This window comes from Protobothrops mucrosquamatus, unplaced genomic scaffold (assembly GCF_001527695.2).
Source record: "Protobothrops mucrosquamatus isolate PMUCROS unplaced genomic scaffold, P.Mucros_1.0 scaffold971, whole genome shotgun sequence".
NCBI lineage: Eukaryota > Metazoa > Chordata > Lepidosauria > Squamata > Viperidae > Protobothrops > Protobothrops mucrosquamatus.
Window position 1 is genome coordinate 250,942 of NW_015387214.1, and position 21,271 is coordinate 272,212.

At 41.3% G+C, this 21,271-nt stretch overlaps 1 protein-coding gene across 4 annotated transcripts; it reads left to right on the forward strand.

Moving 5' to 3' along the window:
* Window positions 1-4,655: 4,655 nt before the first annotated feature.
* Window positions 4,656-18,239, forward strand: LOC107290810 (E3 ubiquitin-protein ligase SIAH1). Of its 4 annotated transcripts, none has more exons than XM_015819733.1 (2): window positions 4,656-4,694; window positions 15,773-18,239. In XM_015819733.1, the coding sequence occupies exon 2, from the start codon at window positions 15,775-15,777 to the stop codon at window positions 16,621-16,623; it is 849 nt and encodes a 282-aa protein (XP_015675219.1). In that variant the 5' UTR covers window positions 4,656-4,694; window positions 15,773-15,774; the 3' UTR covers window positions 16,624-18,239. The 4 variants fall into 4 exon arrangements, with proteins under 4 accessions (XP_015675219.1, XP_015675218.1, XP_015675217.1 ...); XM_015819732.1 differs by lacking the exon at window positions 4,656-4,694 and adding an exon at window positions 4,941-5,041; XM_015819731.1 differs by lacking the exon at window positions 4,656-4,694 and adding an exon at window positions 6,630-6,675.
* Window positions 18,240-21,271: the final 3,032 nt, after the last annotated feature.

Here is a 21,271-nt window from a genome sequence, read left to right on the forward strand (position 1 = left end):
TGACACAACAAGCGTGAATTTGGGCAAACTCCAGGAGACAGTGGAGGACAGGAAGGCCTTGCGTGCTGTGGTCCACGGGGTTGCAAAAAGTCAGACATGACTTAAGAGACTCAACAACAACAACAACACAGATGTTCAGCCAATACCAGGGATCTGCTTTTGCTCAGAGGGAGACCAGGAGAAAAAACACTTCCCAGCAATCTCCACCAAAAACCGTGGGCAGAGCTGATAAAGGAATCTAATTGATTGCTTCATCAGATACCATGATGATGTCTTTCAATCCCAGGCATGCGGGCAGATTAAAGCAGGGGTCCTCAACCTTGGCAACTTTAAGACTTGTAGACTTCAACTCCCAGAATTCCTCAGCCAGCTTTGCTTTGCTGGCTGAGGAATTCTGGGAGTTGAAGTCCACAAGTCTTACAGTTGCCAAGGTTGAGGACCACCTGGATTAAAACTTTTGATGGACGATATTTTTATGCAGTTGATAAGAGAAAAATTTTCTCTTGTCCTGAGCTATAAGTGAAACATTTTCCCAAAGAGCTGTGACTTCAGAAATCAGAAGGTAAGGAAGGGCTGAGAATTGCCTTGAAGGGAAGAGTTTAAGAAAAGTTTGTATTTAAATATCTGTTTGTTTTGGAATATGCATTATATGGATCCTTGCACAGATGAAAACATTTGAGCTGGAAGTTGGCAATAGAAATCCGTTTCTCTCTGAAGACAAGATAATATGCACTGTTGCTATCTAGGAAACAACACTGGAGTAACTCTTAGCAATGCTGAATATTACCAACCAGAGACTAATGGATGGATTACATAATCCTACTGTATTAACTTGCTCCTAATTATACTTGCTTTTGAGCAGACAGTGCTTGCCAGACGTATCTCAAGAAACCAGGATAAAATGACAATGATGATGGAACGGCTTTCCTGCAGATGTGATGGGTGCTCCATCACTGACGCTTTTTAAGAAAAGACTTGACAGCCATTTATCTGGAATGATATAGGGTCTTCTAACTGAGCAGGGGGTTGGACTAGAAGACCTCCAAGGTCCCTTCCAGCCCTATTATTCTGTATCCTTGTGTCTGATTGTTTGTAACCTGCAAGTAGGCGAAACGGTGCAGATTAGGGCAACACTTTTTGAATCAACTTACCACAAAAGGGCTAATTTACAGAATGTGTCCAAAATGCGGGACTCAAAAACCTACACACTCCCGTAGGACTAAAATTTGGCACAGTTGAGGCAGAAGCCAGCCATGATCCCCTGATCACTGTTTCCAATTATCCCTCCAGCTTTCTACAAAGAAAGTCAATGGAGAAGCCAGCAGGAAGTTGGAAATCACTCCCGCTCCTTGTTTGCTCACCTGTGGTCATTTTGTTTCTCAGTATAGGTAAGGAAATATCTCTGAAATGATGACCCAACACAGCACGGGTTGTCTAGAGGGGAGAATAAGGAAGTTGGTGTGTGGCAAGGTTTCTTCTATAATAGGAAGAGGGTGTCTTCTTCAGACAAAATCTTTTCTTCTAGTTAATTCATCCCAAATGAAGATTATGCTCTAGGCCAGGGGTAGGCAGCCTTGGCTCTTTTATGACTGGACTTCAACTCCCAGAATTCCTGAGCCAGCCATGCTGAGGGGACAGGGAGAGGTTTCCAAGCTGAGCCATGCTGGCTCAGGAATGCTGGGAGTTGAAGTCCACAAGTCACAAAAAGAGCCAAGGTTGCCTACCCCTGCTCTAGGTTCTTTCAGCACTTGGATGGACAAAATACATATATGACCACAATTGAGTCCAAAATTTCTGTCGCAAAGTGAGACACTTGTTAAGTGAATTTTGCCCCATTTTACGGCCTTTCTTGTCACAACTGTTAAATGAATCTCTGCAGTTGTTAAGTTAGTAACACACTTAAGTGAATCTGGCTTCCCCATTGACTTGGCTTGTCAGGCCACAAAAGGAGATCACGTGATCCCAGGATGCTGCAACGGTCATAAATATGAGTCAGTTGCCAAGCGTCTGAATTTTGATCACGTGACCGTGGGGATGCTGCAATGGCCATGTGAAAAACGGTCATAAGGCACTTTTTTCATTGCAGTTGTAACTTTCATCAGTCACTAAAGGAACTGTTGTAAGTTTAGGACTACCTGTATGTCTGCTGTAGAGTCTCCTCAATACTCTGGTACGAAAATTTGCTGCTTTGATTTCCTCTTATTCTCTTTAAGGAGTTACTAATTGATAAGAAGAACTATCCTCTTCTCCTATACGTTGGAATGTATATGTGTCTGGTACAAACCCTGATGATGTCATACACATATCATGACCTCATGACACAAATAGCATAAATTATACAGTTTGAGTCCTAAAATCAAGACACATGTGAAATCTCCTTCGGTATGCCTCTAGCTGATATATTCCTATGGCCTAAGCCGAGGGTCCCCAACCCATGGTCCGTGGACCAGTACCGGATCGCGGCATGCCAGCAACCGGACCGCACAAACAAGCAAAGCTCCATCCGTAGGATGCAGGCAGCACACAAAATCTCGCATTGTCCGGTCCACGGAAAAACCTCTCTCCACGGAACCGGTCCCTGGTGCCCAAAAGGTTGGGGACCCCTGACCTAAGCTCCTATTCTCTTAGATTTAGTAATCTTTTCAGACCTGTGGTTCTCCTTTCTTTCTATGTTAACTGTGTGTTTTAGTGCAGTTGGGATACTTATTTTAGGTTAACATTAGCCCATCTCGAGCCCCTAGCATCTGTGTTTCTTCAGAATAAGGAACAGGCAGAAGGAACATTATGAGTCTCATTAATTCAGCACTATGTGAAAAGATATTCGGCACTATTGACAGAGGGGATTACAAGGAATAAAGTTTATTCTGAACCCTGCCTGCTAAAACCTATTCAGAGAAAGAACTGGATAACTCTGAAGTGGAGGCGATTAAGAGGAAGGCAATGATATTCTCCAAACACTTGAAAGGCTATCCTGCAAAAGGGGTATACAGTATTTATCTTTGCTTTAAGTAATCTTGTAGCCGAGATATTTTAAACTACAACCTCACTGAAATTTCAAATTGTGTGTTCAGTCCGAGGACAATAGTTTTGTAACTCTGGTTGTTTTCTCTGGAGCTAGCAGATTTTGAGTAAAAAAAAATATGGAGAAACTAAGAATTGTTCAACAATTCAAGAGGTTGCCTTTAGAAGTGGCAAGTTCTCCTCTACTGGAAATGCTGATATGGAAGTTGATGGGCTTGGACTAGAACAGGGGTCTTCAAACTTGGCCCTTTTATGACTTGTGGGCTTCAACTCTCAGAATTCCTCAGCCAGGCACACGTGCCTGGCTGAGGAATTCTGAGAGTTGAAGTCCACAAGTCATAAAAAGGCCAAGTTTGAAGACCCCTGGACTAGAAGACCTTCAAGCTCCTTTCCAACCCCCTGTTATTCTATCTTCTAAAATCCAGGACCGTTCTATCTTCTAAAATCCAGGACCGTTCCCTTTCAGACCAGCGGGTTGGATTAGAATAGATGACCTCCAAGATCCCTTTTCTCGCTTAAACCCTTTTGAATTTCCTGCCCGAAGCTGAATGAAGGATTTGTAGCTCAGGCTGCCAAGTCTGTGTTTGGGAAAAAAAACTCACGCTCTGCTTCCTTCGCTTGCCAATTTCTGGAGTGTTGGGACTCTCGTGATAAAAGGTATTGCTGATGGACTCAAGCAGAGCCATCTGATTTTGTAATTAGCTGCCTAATTTTGTAAATGTTTTCTCATTTTTTTTTTACACTGGCTGAGCAAAGGCCCCTCAATGGCACGTGAGAAAAGGGGTCCATGCTAACAGAGGGTGGGAGGGGGGGTAGCCCCACTGGTGAGGCTGATGAATATTCAGGGGGAAAAAGCTGCGAAATTTGTTAGGCTCCTTGGAAGACAATCCCTTTGCAAAGAGTCTGGCTTTGTGCAGACTTCTATTGTGGGGTTAAACCAGGAGGCCGAGAAGGGAACGGAGACTAGAAAAACCGGGGCCAAGAATGATAGCTTAGTGGATTGTTTATTTATACTTCCCATTGACTGTTTATTTGCACGTCCCAAATATTAATCTTTCCCAGGCCAAAAAAAAATAAAAAAAAATTGGAGTGGCTGCCAAACAGCAGTAGATATAATTTTTAATGCTATTTAACTTAACGTTTAAAATGCTAAGACTGCTCAGAAAATGTAGTAATTATTAATACGCACATGAAGATGTACCACAATATTACAAACAGAAATAAGACTTTTTTTAAAATTTAGGACGGATGCTTCCTGCAAACGTTATATATAAGATAGGAGCGGCTATATATATATATATATGTATATATTTGTGCAATTTGTGCAATATTTATTTTTTTTACCTCTTTTTTTTTCTTGGGCATCCTCCTGCTGGGTTGGCAGACCAAGCCACCATTGCCGGACAATAAACCAAGGTTTCTTCGCAAAGGGCGAACTCCGACCCTGCCAAGTCTCCTCCTCCCTCCCTCCCTCCCTCCTTCCTTCCCTCAGCCGGGCCAGAGTGCGCCTGCGCGTCAGGTGAAAGGGGCGGGGGGAGGAAAGCGGCGGCGGCGACGGCAGCCTCGGGAAGAGCAGTGCCCGCGAGGCGGGTGCGCGCGCAGCCGCCGGAGAGCTTCCCTCGCGCGCCCTCTCTAGCCTCGGCCGCGCTTCGGGAGAGAAAAGGTCGCCTTCGGTCGGTCGCCTTTTTTGTTTTGTTTTGTTTTGTTTGTTTTTAATTTTTCTTGTCAACCTTCCTCGGTCGCTTCGTTCGCCGCGCCCGCGCGCACGAGTTCCCCCGCCTGAGCCTCGAAGGAGCCACGCAGCGCCGGCCGGCCGGCCCGCCTCCCCTCTCGCTCGCTCGCTCGCTCGCTCCCTCCCTTTTTGTTTGTGTGTTTGCTGCCTCCCTCCCGCGCCTCCTTTTTTTCTCCTCCTCCTCCTCCTCCTCCTGCTCGTCGCCCTCAACGACGCCCGCTCGATCCTCCTCGCGGACTCTCCGGGTGGGAGCCAGGCCGCGGCTCAGCCCCAGCCCAGCGCCCACAGGTGAGGAGGGAAGAGCCAGGCCGCCGCGCGCACGGCCTCCTCCAGACCCGACCGACCGAGCCGGGCCGCCACTGCGGCGCTTCCCTCACACCGCGGCCTAGCGGCGCGGGCGGGCGGGCGGGCCTGCTCTGAAGGAAGCGGCGCCAACCGGGCCTGACGAAGCGGAGGCGCCCGGGCCGATCCAGGCGGGCCGCCCGGCCTCTCTCTCTCTCGGCGGAGGGGGTCGTGCCTCAGGGGAGCCCGGACGGGGCGGGAGGGCGGCGGAGGAGGGACCAGGCCGCCGAACAAAAGGAGCCTCTCCGCCGGCGGAGGGGGCGGGGAAGGTGGCGGCTGAGGCGAGACTTTGGGAGGCCGAGATGGGCCCGCGCGCTGCGGATGGGACGGAGGGAGCCCCGGGAGGCGGGGAGGGTAGTTAACTTGGTTTTGATGGCTTGCAACAGGCCGGTCTTTGTGAGGCGGAGGAGCAGAAGGTGAAGGGGGGCGTGTGAGAATATACATACACACACACACTTCTATCTACTGTCTGATCGCTAGAAGAGAACGGGGTTGGACTAGAAGATCTCCGAGGAGCCTTCCAACTCTGTTATTCTCTTACTCTACTGTAAACTGTGTGTCTTTGCTATATTCTGTACTGTCTGCCTGCCTATCTAATCTACCTACATTAAATTATCCATCTATCTCCCTCTATATATCCACAGCTTGTGTGTCTATCATCTCCATCTTATCTACAGCTCTCCTTTTTCTCTATCTATCTGTCTATCTATCATCTCCATCTATCCACAGCTCTTTTTCTATCTATCATCTCCATCTATCCACAGCTCTCCTTTTTCTGTCTGTCTGTCTATCTATCTATCGATCTTTCTATCTATCTATCCATCCACAGCTCTCCTTTTTCTGTCTGTCTATCTATCTATCTATCTATCATCTCCATCTATCCACAGCTCTCCTTTTTCTGTCTGTCTGTCTATCTATCTATCGATCTTTCTATCTATCTATCTATCTATCTATCCATCCACAGCTCTCCTTTTTCTGTCTATCTATCTATCTATCTATCTATCTATCTATCTATCTATCATCTCCATCTAACCACAGCTCTTTTTCTGTCTCTATCATCTCCATCTATCCACAGCTCTCCTTTTTCTGTCTATATCTATCATCTCCATCTATCTATCCACAGCTCTCCTTTTTCTGTCTATCTACCCATCTATCTATCTATCCATCCATCATATATCTATATATTTATCTCTGTCTTCATCCATCCACCAGCTGTTCTCATTTCTCTTCTCTCATCTCTCCCTTTCTCAATATTGTAGCCATGTGGCTGAGAAAGGACTAAGATGCCCTTTCCCACTTTCTTTTCTTTCTTTTTTCCCTCTTTGTGCCGCCTTTTATCTTAAAAGAAATGAAATCAGGAGTGGGGAGGATGGGGATTGATAAACTTTCCTCTTCTCATTCCTGACTTTAGAAAACCTGCATCTTCAATCCAGGAGTTCCCTCTCTGGACAATTTCTGAAGGCAGAAAAAGAGAAAAAAAGGAAAAGGACCATGGGAAGCTTCATTGCTTCTCTTTTTCTGGGGCCATAAAAAAAATAGCTGCCATTTGCTGGATGGCATTTCTGCATTTTGGCTTCAAGGTAAATCCCAGTCCTTTTCAGTGGTGCTTTTGCTTTGGTGGAGTGAGGTCAGAAGCTCAGTTTGACTGTGTAGACTGATTATTTGGAAGTAAATCCCACTGGGTTGAGTAGAGTTTTCTCCCAGGTAAGTGTGCCTGGGACTGTAGCTCTGGTTATAAACTTTGGTGGATCTTTGCACGCTGTCCTCATCCCTAATAGTCTTACCATAGATCTCCAGAGACATTCTTTCTTTCTTTCCACCTTAGTTCACATCTCTGTTGTTACATGATGCCATGCCTATCTATGATACATGCTGCTGTATGTTGCTTAATGAACATGCACAAGTGTATCTTTGTAGAGAAGGAACAATTCAGAACTAAATTTCCATTGGGAAAAATTTGGCAAGTGCCACAGGTGCTGAAACTGAAGGTGGTGAAATCTAGAAAACTTTCCATTTCTTCTCCTCCAAAAACAATTTTTTTAAATGTCAAAGAGAGGGGACTGGGGACTTGCCTGTGTAAAATAGAAGTCCAGCTATCCCTTGGGCTGCGCAAGATACTTGAATAATTTGGATCTTGGCCATCACTTTTAAAGTTAGCAGCATCCTTCACTATTGTGGAATCAATGGAATGTATGGACACACTTTCTATTTTAACTACTGATGAGCAAAGTAACTCTTGTTCAATTCAAAACTTGTGCTTATGTTTTGAAAGATTCAGTACATCTTTTTGTTCTGTGTTTGTAACTCAAATCTTTGAATCATATTAAAATGTTTCTTTTGGAGCAGATTTATGGAGTGGTGTTAAATGATAATAGTAATCTGTCTGAGTTTGTTGTGTTATTTTCTAATTTTTATCTGTTTTGTCAGTCTATATCAGGGGTAGTCAACCTTGGATCTTTTATGACTCGTGGACTTCAATTCCCAGAATTACCTTAGCTGGCTCAGGAATTCTGGGAATTGAAGTCCACGAGTCATAAAAGAGCCAAGGTTGACTACCCCTGGTCTATATATTAAAACATTTATATTGATGCTTGTACAAGTGAGAGTAGTGAGGTCCTAATGGAGCCAAACCATTTTGACAGATGAAGGGCACTGCAGGAATACTGCAATATTTCAGGATCAGGCTTTAAAAACAAGCTACTAGATACATGTTGCACTAAGATTAGTTTTTTATTTTTACATTTAAAAACGATCCATTGCAACATACATTGATTTCTAATGTTAATTGTATATGAAGATAGGTCATTTATTTTTTAGATACAATAACTTACTGAAAGGAAAAGAGGCAAGCAAGTTCTAACTATGGAATTTGAAGACAAACCCATTCCTCATTGAAACCCGAATTGAATTTACTTTGAAATTGATGCGCACATAAACTGCAGACCAAATACAAATCACTTTCAGGCTTCCGATGATTATAGTTTGTAAGAAGATAATGAGCATCATGGAAAGTTCATTTCAAACACAGTGTTTTCCAAGATTTCAGAGAGATAATGCTACACTGAAGCAAAATTGAGTGTACAAGAGACTTCCTAGAGTTAATTGAAATACAAACTGCTCCATCACCTCCCCCCCCAAAAAAAACTGATAGAGGCCGGCACTTAGGTATTAAGTTTGACATCCAACTATTCCTCAAGCATCAGCTTGAGGAAAAGTGTCCTAAAATTGGGATGGATGCTAACCACAAGCAATTTGGGCTTGAGAAATTGTTGCTAGTTCTTCAACTTGAGTCTATACACTTACCTATTATATGATAAGTTTTATTGTGATCTAGCTCTTACATTTTGTAGCTTGCTAGATTAGTTCTGTTATTACAGTTTGTAAATACTTACAAACTGTATATGTAATACATTAAAGTTATGTATTACATGTATTTCAAAGTCAGTTCTATCCCAAAGCATCTTTTTAAAGGAAGATTTCAATAGCGTTGAAATGCATTTATTTATAGCCCATTTGGGTAACAAATGTGGCTGAAGCATCATTGGTCTTCTTAGTACTGGATGGGAGACCACCAGGAAATATTGGTAGAATATGAAAATATATTTCTTGTGAACCTGGAAGTCCCTCACAGCTTTTCTATGAGAAGTTGAAAAAAAGATTTATTGGGCTTGTGTAAGTGGATGGTGCAATCTCTATCTCCTTTGAATGGCTCATTGTTAATTCCAAGTTTCTTGCTTAATGTATATAAACACTTTACATACTAAAGTGTATGCAATATTTGTAGAACGATAAGATTCCAGAAAACTCTCAAACATTACTTTTCAGACTTCAGCTTTATAAGTGATGTCTCCCTTTTAGTTGAACTAGATTTCTGGTGACTTATATTAGTTTTCTTGATAACAAGAAAGTGGCTCGTCTTGTTTTTTCTTTAATACTTTTTCAGGTTTTTAATTTAAGTTACAGCATTGATATTTTCTAAAAGTGTCCCATTCACACACTAACCAAACCTTTAGTAATGGATACATTTTAGATAAAATGCTTAACAATGGTAACATTTTTCCTAAAGAACAAGTAGTTGTCACATTTTGATACGTGAAACCTCCCTGGAATATTTCAACAGAGTATTTATTACAGGGCACGTTACAGAAGAGTGTTTCTTCAGGCGGAACCTCATAAGCCCTGAAAATGTTGTCTCTGTGACCATCATCCCACAAGGCTTCCTCAAAACAGGGATAGAGGCAGGAAATGAGAATGCAGTTTTGGAGCTGGCCTGGCACAGAAAAGAATGTAGGTTTGAAAGTGGTGAAATTTCTAGGATCTCATTGCCATGCGATGGCCTTTCTGTTAGGCGGTTTTCTGGAGCCTCCAGTGCACATAATAGTAATTGTTACACAGCCTGAAATGGCCTTCCGAACAGAAATGTATTTTCAGGCTATCACCCTGTCCCCTAGTGCTATTTAGGTTAGGTTAGGGTTTAGTTTCTATCACTTAACCGTTTAAAAATGGTTTAATTATCTAAATCCATAGACACTATTAATACAAATGCTTATACCTTTAGGTTTAAACCTATAGGAAGCCTAGGAATTTGCAGCTGTTTGCTCCATGCGTCATCAGATAAGTTGTGTTGTATCTGGTGCTATTCCTGGCATTCAGTGCATCAGAAGAACAAACTTTTTTTGAAGGCTGCATACTAAAAGTTAGTGACAGGGCCGAGACAGAAATCAGATTTTTGTTGATCTCACATGAACTGAAGTAAAATTAAGTATGGCTACTAGTATTTCTCTAATGTATTTAATAACTTCTTTATGTTGCATTAGCATTTAAACCTTTGGGTGTATCCTTGGAGAGAGCTACTCACGGCTTTCAAAGGCCATCTGTGGCTCTTGGACCAGAGATCTGCATCTCCTTTTGTCTGCCTTTGTTGACTGCAGAATGTGGTGTTCTCTCTCTCCTTTATATTGAGGAATCCTGGAATTTAAGTTGATTTACTGAGATTTGGCTTGTTTGTCTTCATCTGCACGGTCGGTCCCAGTAGAAATTATTGCTCACTTCTTTTAGGCTTGCATGTGTGTTTTAAATACAACTAAGTATTTAAAACAGCAGTTTTCATGGGAAGTTTCATTAGGCTGTGTAAAATACCTTGTGTTCCATTCTTGGCATTCCCAGGTATGGCAGGGACTCTTCTGTAGCTGTCAGCCTGTGGGCAACATAGAGAGAACTGATAGTCTTACTAATCATAAAAAGGGATTGTTTATTCCAAAATAATGTTCATATTATAATTTAGTGAGTTGAGCTTATCTGGAGAGAACTACGCAGTTTCCTCCCTACGAGAGATTTGCCACGGCCTCTTTGAGAACATTGTTTTAACTTTTAACTCTACCCTGGGATTTCCTGGTGGTCTCCCTTCCGAGTATTAATCGGGTCTGATCATGCTTTGCTGCCAAGCCCAGATACAGAGTCTGTCCCCTGCTGGACCTTTCTAGGAAGCCTGGGACTGTGTATAGGGAAGACGACGACAGCCCGGCCTCATTGGTTTCACAGAAGTCTGCCGGCCTCGCTGCTCTTTCTGTTCCATATTAAACCCTCTTTGCAGGAGGGCACTAATTGAACTCGCCAGCTGCTTGTTGGAGACAGTCTGGTCCTCGGAGGGCAGGGCGGGAGGGCAGGGCTGTAGTTTGCATTTTGCCTGCAGCTCATCTTCTAGCTTGGCTGTGGTTGGGGAGAAGGGCCCAGGGCTCCTTTTCCGAGCCTGCCTTTTCCTGCATTAAGCAGACTCTGCTTTGATGGATGCCTGCATTAGTTGACTGCATGCAGGAGTCCAGCTGGTCATGTGAGGCTGATACGCCTGTTGGCTGGCCCGGCCAGCCAGCCTGCCTGCCTCTTCCTTCCCTAGGCTGAGGGGAGGCACCGCCTCTATTCTGGGGCTCCCTCCCCGATGTGTACGAGGAGCCGAAGAATAGCAGACTCAGGGCTCCTTCGGGCAGCCAGTGGCTTTGCTGCAGAAGGCACTGGACTGAATCCTGGAGGAGCTGCTGCTGCTGCCGCCGCGTCTGGATTTGTGTGCCGTGGCCAGCGCTGACTCTGGAGATCACCCGAGATTTTACAAGTAGGCTGGGTGGTGGAAGTGACAATGCAGGAGCCGTCCTAAGAAGCTTTTCTGATCAAAGTGGATCTAACTTGGAGACTGGCTGGCGGGATTTGCAACTCCGTGTGACTCTCACCCTTTGCTTCTTTTTCCCCAATTGGTTTACACTCCGGATTACTTGGGAAACTTTACTGAAAAGAAAGGTTGGGTTTCCACGCCCTGGCCATGTTCGGGAAACGGCCTGCCTTTCATGGATTTGTGTCCCCTTCTGGGTATTGTGTTTGCGCTGGCTGTCTGCAAGCCTAGGAATTTCCAGGAGGGGCCTCTGTTGTGGATTGTTTTTGTTTCTATGGAGAAACGCAATGAGCTGTTTTACTCCTGATGACGGGGAAATCCGCCTTCAGTTTTTTGTATGCTTGGAAAGGAATCCTTGATACATGTCTGCCAGGAAATAAAAGCAACAAAAGAAAAGGTAGCACACTTCTAAGCTGTGTCGTTTGGCGTCTCACATTCAAGAGTTGTAGAAGTCTGTGGTGGCCCTGGCAATCGCAGGCATTTGTTTTGTTTGTTTGAAAGAAATGGGAGAAGCACCTGTAAGTTTTCCGCAGATGGTAATTTAGTTGAATTAGCCCTACTAAGTAGTAGAACCGTATACTGTATCACAACGTGCTTTAAATGGGACTGGAATAATGGCTAATATTTTGTTTTAGCTCAAAATTCACTATATGTCTAAAATGTGGCAAAGAAAGTGAAGAATCACTATGTCATATGTTTGCAATACATTATTAAGTAATTGTATCAGTTTGAAATTTGGCATGCCCTGATAAGGTAATCCCAAGGGATATAACTTGGCAAGTTGTATTTGAATTCTTGAGGTCCTTCTTGAGTATTCTTGAGTATTGAACCAATTAAAAATCATTATCTTTTATGTGGTTAAAAAATCTTGGAGAAGAGTTGGCTCATAGTTGTCTAATTGTATCTGATTTTAATTGTAATTGGACTTGATCTTTTTTTCTCATACCAAAACAGAGCAGGTTCCCCTTTCTGTTAGAGTAGGAGCCCTAAATACACTGTGCAAGATGGAATTTTGGAATCTAACAAGCAGATTGTATTCTCACATAATTGCTGACTGTTGAAAAATAGCAATTTTTAGTATAGTTAGCAAGTAAAGTATTGATGTGGTCAGAAAACAGATCTACATCCATTGTGTAACATTTGAGATCTGTTTTACAATTGGGCATGCTCTGACACGCTCTGTGATAATGAGGCAGGATCCCACATTTATCCACACCCTGCCTGTCGTTTGTGTTTTGAGAAAGTATACAAAACACTTAAAAGTGGTGAGTCACTGGATGATTCTCTTGCTGGATAAAGATTAGTTTCAGCACAGCAGGCTTTTGCATATATTTCCATCCGATATTGATACAGTTCATTTTTGAAGATTTAATGATGGGGGGGGGGGGAAATGGGGAATACTTCCAGCTGTTAATAACTGGTAATTTGCATGTGCTAATACTTTAACTGACATAATGTATTAAATCTGGCCTATAGATAAAGGCAGTAAGGAAAGATAATTGGAATCTCAGAATCTTTTTCATGCAGTATTCATACAACTATTTGATAGTAATCTATCCCTGGAATTGTACTGCTTTGTACACAGAAGTGCTTTAAAAACATTTTATACTAAAGCATGAGACATACAATAGTGGGGCTAATTCTGCTATCAGCTACTACTTAGCTACTAACATGAGCACAATTACACTTAAAGAAGTGGAAAATTAGTTTTTAAATAGGTCAAGTAAGAATTTAATACTTTAATCACGTGCCAGGTTTTGCAGTTCTAGAAACGAAATATCATTTCAAATAAGCTAGATACTTAAGTTTGCAAAACATGTTTTTAGTAAAATCAGTTCAGTTTAAATTGAAAGAAAGAGCCAACATACTGGTTAGGGTGTTGGACTGTGACTCAGGATTTGATTCAGGTCCACACTCAGCCATGAAAACTCACAACCTGTACTTCAAAAGATATTATGAGGATAAAAGTGAAGAAAGTTCTAGATATGGCAGAAAGAAATTAAGTGAATAAATAGAAGCTTGTCCTGTCTGGCTAGATGACTACAGTGATGATCACTTTTCATCTAAAGTGATTAAGATTTCATCACATGAGGGCTTTCTCTTCTGGCAAATGATTGGCAATATGGAAAGCTACTAAGTTATTTTAAGCAAGGTCAATAAAACAGCCTGTAAAACAGGCATGTCAGACTCACGACATCACATGATGTTGCGCGACGTATCGGGACTTTTTTCCCCATTGCCGGCAATGGGGTGGGCACGGTTTCGGCATGACACATCCAGCCTGCGGGGCCGGCAGTTTGACACGCCTGCTGTAAAACATTTATACTAATATGTTTAATGCAAAATACAATTTTATATACATTGTCCCACGAGGCCATCCAAATGAACTAATTATAATTGGCAAAGCACCTAGTTAGAAAACTTTTCTAGAGCATGCTCCTGTCAATATAGATACAGAAAATTTGTATGAGAATGGGGTCCCTTCCTCATTTTTCAAGAATCAGTAGACACTTAATGGATTCTATAACTATAGAATAATACTCCTATAGTGTGGGAATTGTTTTACAGTAAGACCCAAATGATTAATCTCTTCAAGTACTAAATAATTAGGGCTGAGCTTTGATAAACTTGATAAAGTAGTTGGAAGCATTTGCCGTCGGATTAAAGGGTGTGGAAACGTGATTTCTAAATCATTTTACAGGATTGTATTATTATGAAATACGTGGCCTGGTTGAGTGTGGCTAAACGTGTGTAATGCCCAGCTTTTTGGGTGTGGGTGTTTTACACAACAGGGTAACCAAATACGTGTTTGACCATTCCCTCATTATAATGTATTTGATTTAAGGAATGTCTTCTTGGTCATAAACAGTTCTGGAGGAATTTTCAAGATAGGCAGAAGAGGCATTGCCTGTCTTTTAACAAAAAGGAGAAATGCTATCCCACGATGGTACATGCTGCTCTTGCCTTTTTAATTACAACTGAACTATGGCAGTAGTTTGCTTTAACCATGTTTTTTTTCCAGAGGAACCTGCTGCCAAATAAATCGAGACATTGTTTTAATTTGAACACTTTTAACTGCTGAGTCCTACCCATTAATTGATTTAAGTACTTTCGCCATACTTTTCTGGGGGCTTGCAAGATGCTTCCTGGTCTGCACAGTGAGACTATTACCAGCCCAATGAGGTTAGCTATATTTAGGTATAGGTATTTAATAGCATTTCAGCCACTCAAAACATGTAGCCAGATGGCCAGGGAAAATATTGCATGAAAATGTTCTGATTGGTAGGAAAAACAAATGTAAACTGTCAAGTTGTTGAAATCTGGCACCTTCCAAATATTGATATTTTGGTCCCACGTGTTTAGGAAGAGACTGCTTTTCCATCTTTTGTTTAAATCCCTACCAGGCATAATATGCTGAAATGTTGGCTCAGGGTGCTGTTATTCCTCCTGTCCATAATGCCATTGCTTGCCTCCTAGGTGTTTGTCACTAAGATGATAGCAGTTTTTGCATTGCAAGAGGCCTGGCAGAATAGCTAATTATCACCCAGGGTGTCTTGAGGAAAAGCTCTCAGTGTATCCGGAAGTAGGTTTCTTCAACAGCACGTAGCTACTCAGGAAACTTTTTTTATTTTTAACTAAGCAGCTAATTTGGAGATATTGGAAAATCCTGACTGAGCTTGATTATTTTGTCAGCAGTGGGCAGTTCCTGTCAGTAGATAATTTCTGTGGGGGGGTGAAAAGATGCCAGAAAATAAGCAAAAATTTTATTACAAATACTGCTATATTTTGTTTACTGTTTTGACAAAAGAGTTTTGGCTATATTGTTGCAGTTCTATCTAGGGTGTGATTTCAGTCATAAGTGTGGAACCTCTGGACGTTTTCTTGATAATCCCAGTTCTGGGGGTTGGGCAGGTGTTATTTACAGATCCTATTTGATCAAGCAAATCATAACCAACATTTTGCCATACAAAATCATTTTTGAGTTACTCATTGCTATCTTAATTCACCAGTTTGTAAACTTCATAGATACGTACTTGGGCTGAAATGCAGGCTTGCTTAAAAAAAGAGAAATTAAAAGTGTTCCAAATCAGCTTCCAATCAGAGTTGGTATTTAAATGAGCACTCTTTTTTAAATATTTTTATTAGCAGTGCTGAAGGAAAAACAATGAGGAAAATGCTCATCTAGTGATTCCATTTCAGGTAAAACCTGTTGCTGTTATCCAAACCTCTTACTATCTTTTAGAGGACCTTCAGAGCAGATTTGAGACCTCACTATAGAGGGTAACTATGGAACATTTCAGAGGCTGTGCAAATCTAAAATACCAGTTGTTCAGAGAGGTATAATATGGTCATTACGTTCTCTTTATCCCCACCTGAAAGCCGCTGTGAGAAATAGTTGCACTTTGTGGATCAGCCCATTGTTGTCTTTGATCTTTTCCCCAGAAAAAAATTAAGTTTGTGAGATGATTGTTGCTAGTGAAAAGCTCACTTTGCGTTTGTTTGTTTGCTTCTTGCAGAAATGAGTCGTCAGACTGCCACAGCACTTCCTACAGGTACCTCCAAGTGTACACCGTCCCAAAGGGTACCTGCCTTGACGGGCACCACCGCCTCCAACAATGACTTGGCCAGCCTGTTCGAGTGTCCCGTCTGTTTTGACTATGTGCTGCCACCTATCCTCCAGTGCCAAAGCGGCCATCTTGTTTGTAGCAACTGTCGCCCCAAGCTCACCTGTTGTCCGACCTGCCGAGGGCCCTTGGGCTCCATTCGGAATTTGGCGATGGAAAAAGTGGCCAACTCCGTACTGTTTCCTTGTAAATACGCCTCCTCTGGCTGCGAGATAACATTGCCGCACACCGAGAAAGCTGACCACGAAGAGCTTTGCGAATTTAGGCCTTACTCTTGCCCGTGCCCCGGGGCTTCTTGCAAGTGGCAAGGCTCTCTGGATGCGGTCATGCCACACCTCATGCACCAACATAAATCAATAACAACGCTACAGGGAGAAGATATTGTTTTCCTTGCTACAGACATTAATCTTCCCGGAGCTGTTGACTGGGTTATGATGCAGTCTTGTTTTGGCTTTCACTTCATGTTAGTACTGGAGAAACAGGAAAAATACGACGGTCACCAGCAGTTCTTTGCAATCGTACAGTTGATAGGCACGCGGAAACAAGCTGAAAATTTTGCTTACCGCCTCGAGCTGAACGGCCATAGGCGGCGATTGACTTGGGAAGCCACTCCGCGATCGATCCACGAGGGAATCGCAACGGCCATCATGAATAGTGACTGCTTAGTCTTTGACACCAGCATCGCACAGCTTTTTGCAGAGAATGGCAACTTAGGTATTAATGTGACAATTTCAATGTGCTGAAAACCCAATCTGACATTTTCAGGGCCAGTGTCTAAAAAATAATAATAATAGTAATCACCTCAATCCAATCCGCTGCATTCAGTTTCGCAGAAACCGTGGTAAACATCTGACTGCTAGGTGTGAACAATTGGGAGGGAGAGGCTAGCGTACATGAAGGTAAATTAATGGGAAGACTGTTCAGGCGCAGATAACAGTTGCATGTAATAACACTAATATATTTAAATGAGTCAGCAGTAAACCACTGAAAATATATATATATATATATATATATATATGAGTGCGCGTGTATATATATATATATATATATGAATATAAAAATATATTATATTATATATATATACCCAAAATGGGCATCCTTTTGTATTAAGAATTGATTCTATGAAAAGTGCTGTAAAATAATTCTAAACCTCTTTGTAGATTAATTGTACTTTTGAAAAGGATACCGTTTTGTGTTTCATTTGTGTTTCTTTTGACTGACAAGCCATGCAAAGCGGTCTGGGGTTTGACCGCTGTTTCTCCCCTGTTCCTTCCTCTTCTCCCTTGCTTTTTTTTTTCTTCCCAACTCACTACATAGTATTGCTGCTGTTCTTGTATAAATTTTCTGTGTATTTGCTAATTTTTATTAACTTCTAGTTTTTCATTAAATAAATGAATTTTCTTTCCTGTGATTCAGGTTTTAATTGTTTCCTTTTGGGGTTTTTTTGGAAGGGGACCTTTTGAAATAACTTATGGATGTCATCTGAGGCACAGCAAAATTGTTTTTGGCTAAAGGCAGACTTCCATATATTGGTAATATTTGGGGGTGCTGTTTGGCCCCTAAGAATGGTACAGTTATAACATACAACTTGAAGAATAGAGACGCCATGAGACAAATTCTAAAAAAGGCTTCTTTTAGATTGTAGATATCATTACATTTTGATTTCAAACTTCATTTTGAATAAGTTGTTTCATAATGTTCTTTTAATTTATTTTAAATTAGTGGGGAAATTCAGGCCAATTTTCAAAAAAATTGAGAGATCTTGAAACACTTTGAGGTCATTCTTGTATTAATTAGTTGTGCAATACAAGAAGGCATAGTTTACAGTATTTGTAACTATAAATATAGGCCATATTTATAGTAAGCTGTTTGGTCTTTTTAAAATTCTGTCATTAAAAGAATTTCTGGCAAACTGAAATCTCTTTAAGTGATGTTGGCTGTTTTGTTTGGGTTTTTGTTTTGGCAATAACGGAATGAAACCAAACTAAAATGGAATTATTCCTTGCAGTTGCACCATTAATGCTAGGGTCCTGCAGCCGAATCCTTTTGTGGCAAGGATCTTCCTCTAGCAGGCTATTCTCTGAATGCTTATCTGCCTAACTTCCTTTGAGGCATCTGTAAATGGGAATCGACATCCAGGAGAAATGTGAGGTGTGTTCTCTCACACATTTCGTATTTGTTCCTAGAAGCCATGCATATTAGCACATATCGCACCAATACATTGTTTTTAAAGTTATCCAAGGTGAAAAAAAATCCAGATGACTAAAAGTAATCATCAACGATTCTTTTAACAGCAAACAAGGTTTTAGGCAAGAGGGGAGGAAGCAAGGAATGAATGGGAGAAGCGCTATTCCCAGTAGTCCTTGACTTACAACCACAGTTGAGCCCGGAAGTTTGGTCGTAACTCAAGTCACCATGTGACTGGTCTCGATTTTACAACCATTTTTATAATGGTCGCTAAATGAGTAGCTGGCCATTAAGCAAATCAAATGGTTGTAAACCCAGCTCGTCCAACTGAACTTTTTTTTGGGGGGGTAGAAAATAGAAAAATGCAATCACATGACCTGGAGATGTTGCAACTGGTTGTAAATCTGAACCAGTTGCCAAGCACTCAAAATACAATCACGTGACCGGGGGGGGGGGGGGAGAAGCTGCAGCAATCATAACTTGGAGGATGGATTGTTAAGAAACCTTTTTCAAGATCAATCTTAACTCTGAATGCTTGTTAAGTGACCAGCTATAAGTCAAGAACTACCAGTATGAGATTTAGGCTACTGGACAGAGATTAGCAAGGCATGCAAAGCCTCTACTTTATTAGGAATGTCTGGATACACCTTGGCATCATATAGTTAGGGAATTTTTTTTGTTTCTCGTTCATATCATGGCTTGGCTGCAAGGGACAGTAGGAGCTCCAGCTGTGTAATAAACCACTTGCATAAACTGAGATCGGCTTAATGACATTTGACCGTAGTGCTAGCCAGTTTTGACTTCAAAGGAGGCAGCTGAGTTTAAGTACCTATGCTTGCCATTAAGCCTTTTGCTCAATGAGATGCAAGGCATGCGCGAGTAACTTAGGCTCAAACAAATGATCTTTATATCATTTGATTTTGAGTATTTCCCCCCCCCTTTTTTTTTAATTCACGAAACCGTATAAAGTAGAACAAAGCTATCGTATGCATTTTTAGATGCCCATTGAATGCTCTCCAAGGGTACATCCCTAGAGGAAAATTGTCAATCTTTTGAAGAAGTACCGCAGGGCCGGGATGATTTCACAAGCTTATTTCAGTCATTCTTTTGAGTCAGCAATTCTCTTAGGGCAGCAGTAAAAAGGCAGCTGGACGTGTGCCCAAAAATTTAGCTGTTTTTTTGTTTGTTTTTTTGCAGATGATACTTAGGAACCCACCTTGAGTCGTGCAGTACAGCTATAGCAACAATACTTAACAAAACTATTGAACTCTTCGGCTAGTCTTGACAAAGTTATATAGATTATTATTCTGCCCTTTTGCACGATACACGTCTGTCTGTACTTCCCTATGTACTCTAGGTGTTGAGCTGCCAGAGATTACGATAAAAAAAACTTGCTTACCTTTAGCAGACTGGTTGCATCATCTACCTTCAAGCTTGTAACCCTGGGTAAAAGAAGTTGCTATAGGTTCATCTAATATGCTGGTACAACCAACCATCCGTGAGATCTGAAACGGCCTTTCCAAACTTTCGGAATAAAGTCTCTCTTTCCACCCAACTATTTTGCAGAGAGACCTAGTGAACAGAAAATCTCTAGAGACCTACATTGTTATTTACCCATGTAGTAGGCCTGTATTACCGGTATTATTATCCTTCTCGTCTTTCCTATTGCCTTCTCCTATTGGTATCCTATTATATTTGTTGTTTGTATGTACACTGAGAGCTTATGTACATTGTCCAATCACACTTGGCCAATAAAGAATATTCTATTCTATTCTTCTATTCTCTATTCTATTCTAATCTAATCTATATTCTATTCTGTATTCTATTATTATATTCTATATTCTATTCTATTTTGTATTCTATATTCTGTATTCTATTCTAATCTGTATTCTATTATTCTATATTCTATTCTGTATTCTATTCTATATTCTACTATTCTATTCTATTCTATTCTTCTATTCTATATTCTATTCTGTATTCTATATTCTACTATTCTATTCTATTATTCTATTCTCTATTCTATTCTAATCTATATTCTATTCTATTCTCTATTCTATTATTCTATTCTATATTCTATTCTGTATTCTATATTCTACTATTCTATTCTATTCTCTATTCTATTCTAATCTATATTCTATTCTATTCTATTCTATATTCTATTATTCTATTCTATATTCTATTCTATATTCTACTATTCTATTCTATTTTATTCTATTCCTTTTAATAAAAGTAAAGGCAAAGGTTTCCCTGTCCAGTCAGATCTGACTCTAGGAGGCGTTTTTTTAGCCAAAGGAGCCAGTATTATCCAAAGACATTTCTGTGGTCATGTGGCTGCCATGACTATACACCAAGATGCACAGAACGCTGTTATTTTCCCACCAAAGTGGTACCTATTTATCTACTCGCATTTGCATGCTTTTGAACTGCTAGGTGGACAGGAGCTGGAGCAAGGAACGGGAGCTCACCCCGTCTCGAACCTGGGCTGTCAGCTTTGCAGCTTCATGTCTCAAGTATATCAATACTCCACGTCTTTTTCTCACACATTCTTTCATATGTTGGTTATCTCGGGACAATTATTTCAGTTGGCATTAAAAAAAAAAGTGGCCACTATCGCCCACTTGAGACTGAAAGGCTATGCAGAGAGCTTTTAATATTCCTCTATAAACGGCACAAAGATTAATACAATTCCATCCGCGCATAATGAAGCAGACCGAGTGGAATCACCGATCTAGCCGTTGCAGGTACCTTGAATCGGTTTGAGGTCCCATGTGGTAGATTTTGCCAGTTTTTTTTTCTTCCAGTTTGTGAATCTTTGCATTACAAAAGGAACAAAACACAGAATCCCTGGTTGTCCTTACCAACCCTTGTTTTGAAGGATACGCTTCCTATTGAATTCTTGATGCACCCGGCCTTCCTCGTGTATTTACTTGGAAATGAGACCTGATAATTTTAAAGTATTTGGGTTTTTCCCCCCAAATGATTTGGGAGGGATGCAATTGTATTTGGAAACCCACGTTAGAAAATAAAAGCAAAGCAATTTTTTTTTTAGCCAGTTCTGGAATTAGGCAAGAGCAAAACAAATTACTTTTCAACGTGGTTGGTTGGCTTTGATTTGGGGTTTGTTTTTCCTTTGTTTTCTGCATTTGTCAAGCTAGGTTCAAGAATGGAGTATGGAAGTGTTACCATCATGGTGTGTGAGGGTTA

Coding starts and splice junctions, on each gene's coding strand:
- LOC107290810 (XM_015819734.1), top strand. CDS start 11,562: ATGACGGGGAAATCCGCCTTCAGTTTTTTGTATGCTTGGAAAGGAATC. Junction 11,653..15,772: donor TAAAAGCAACAAAAGAAAAG/GTAGCACACTTC, acceptor TGCTTCTTGCAG/AAATGAGTCGTCAGACTGCC.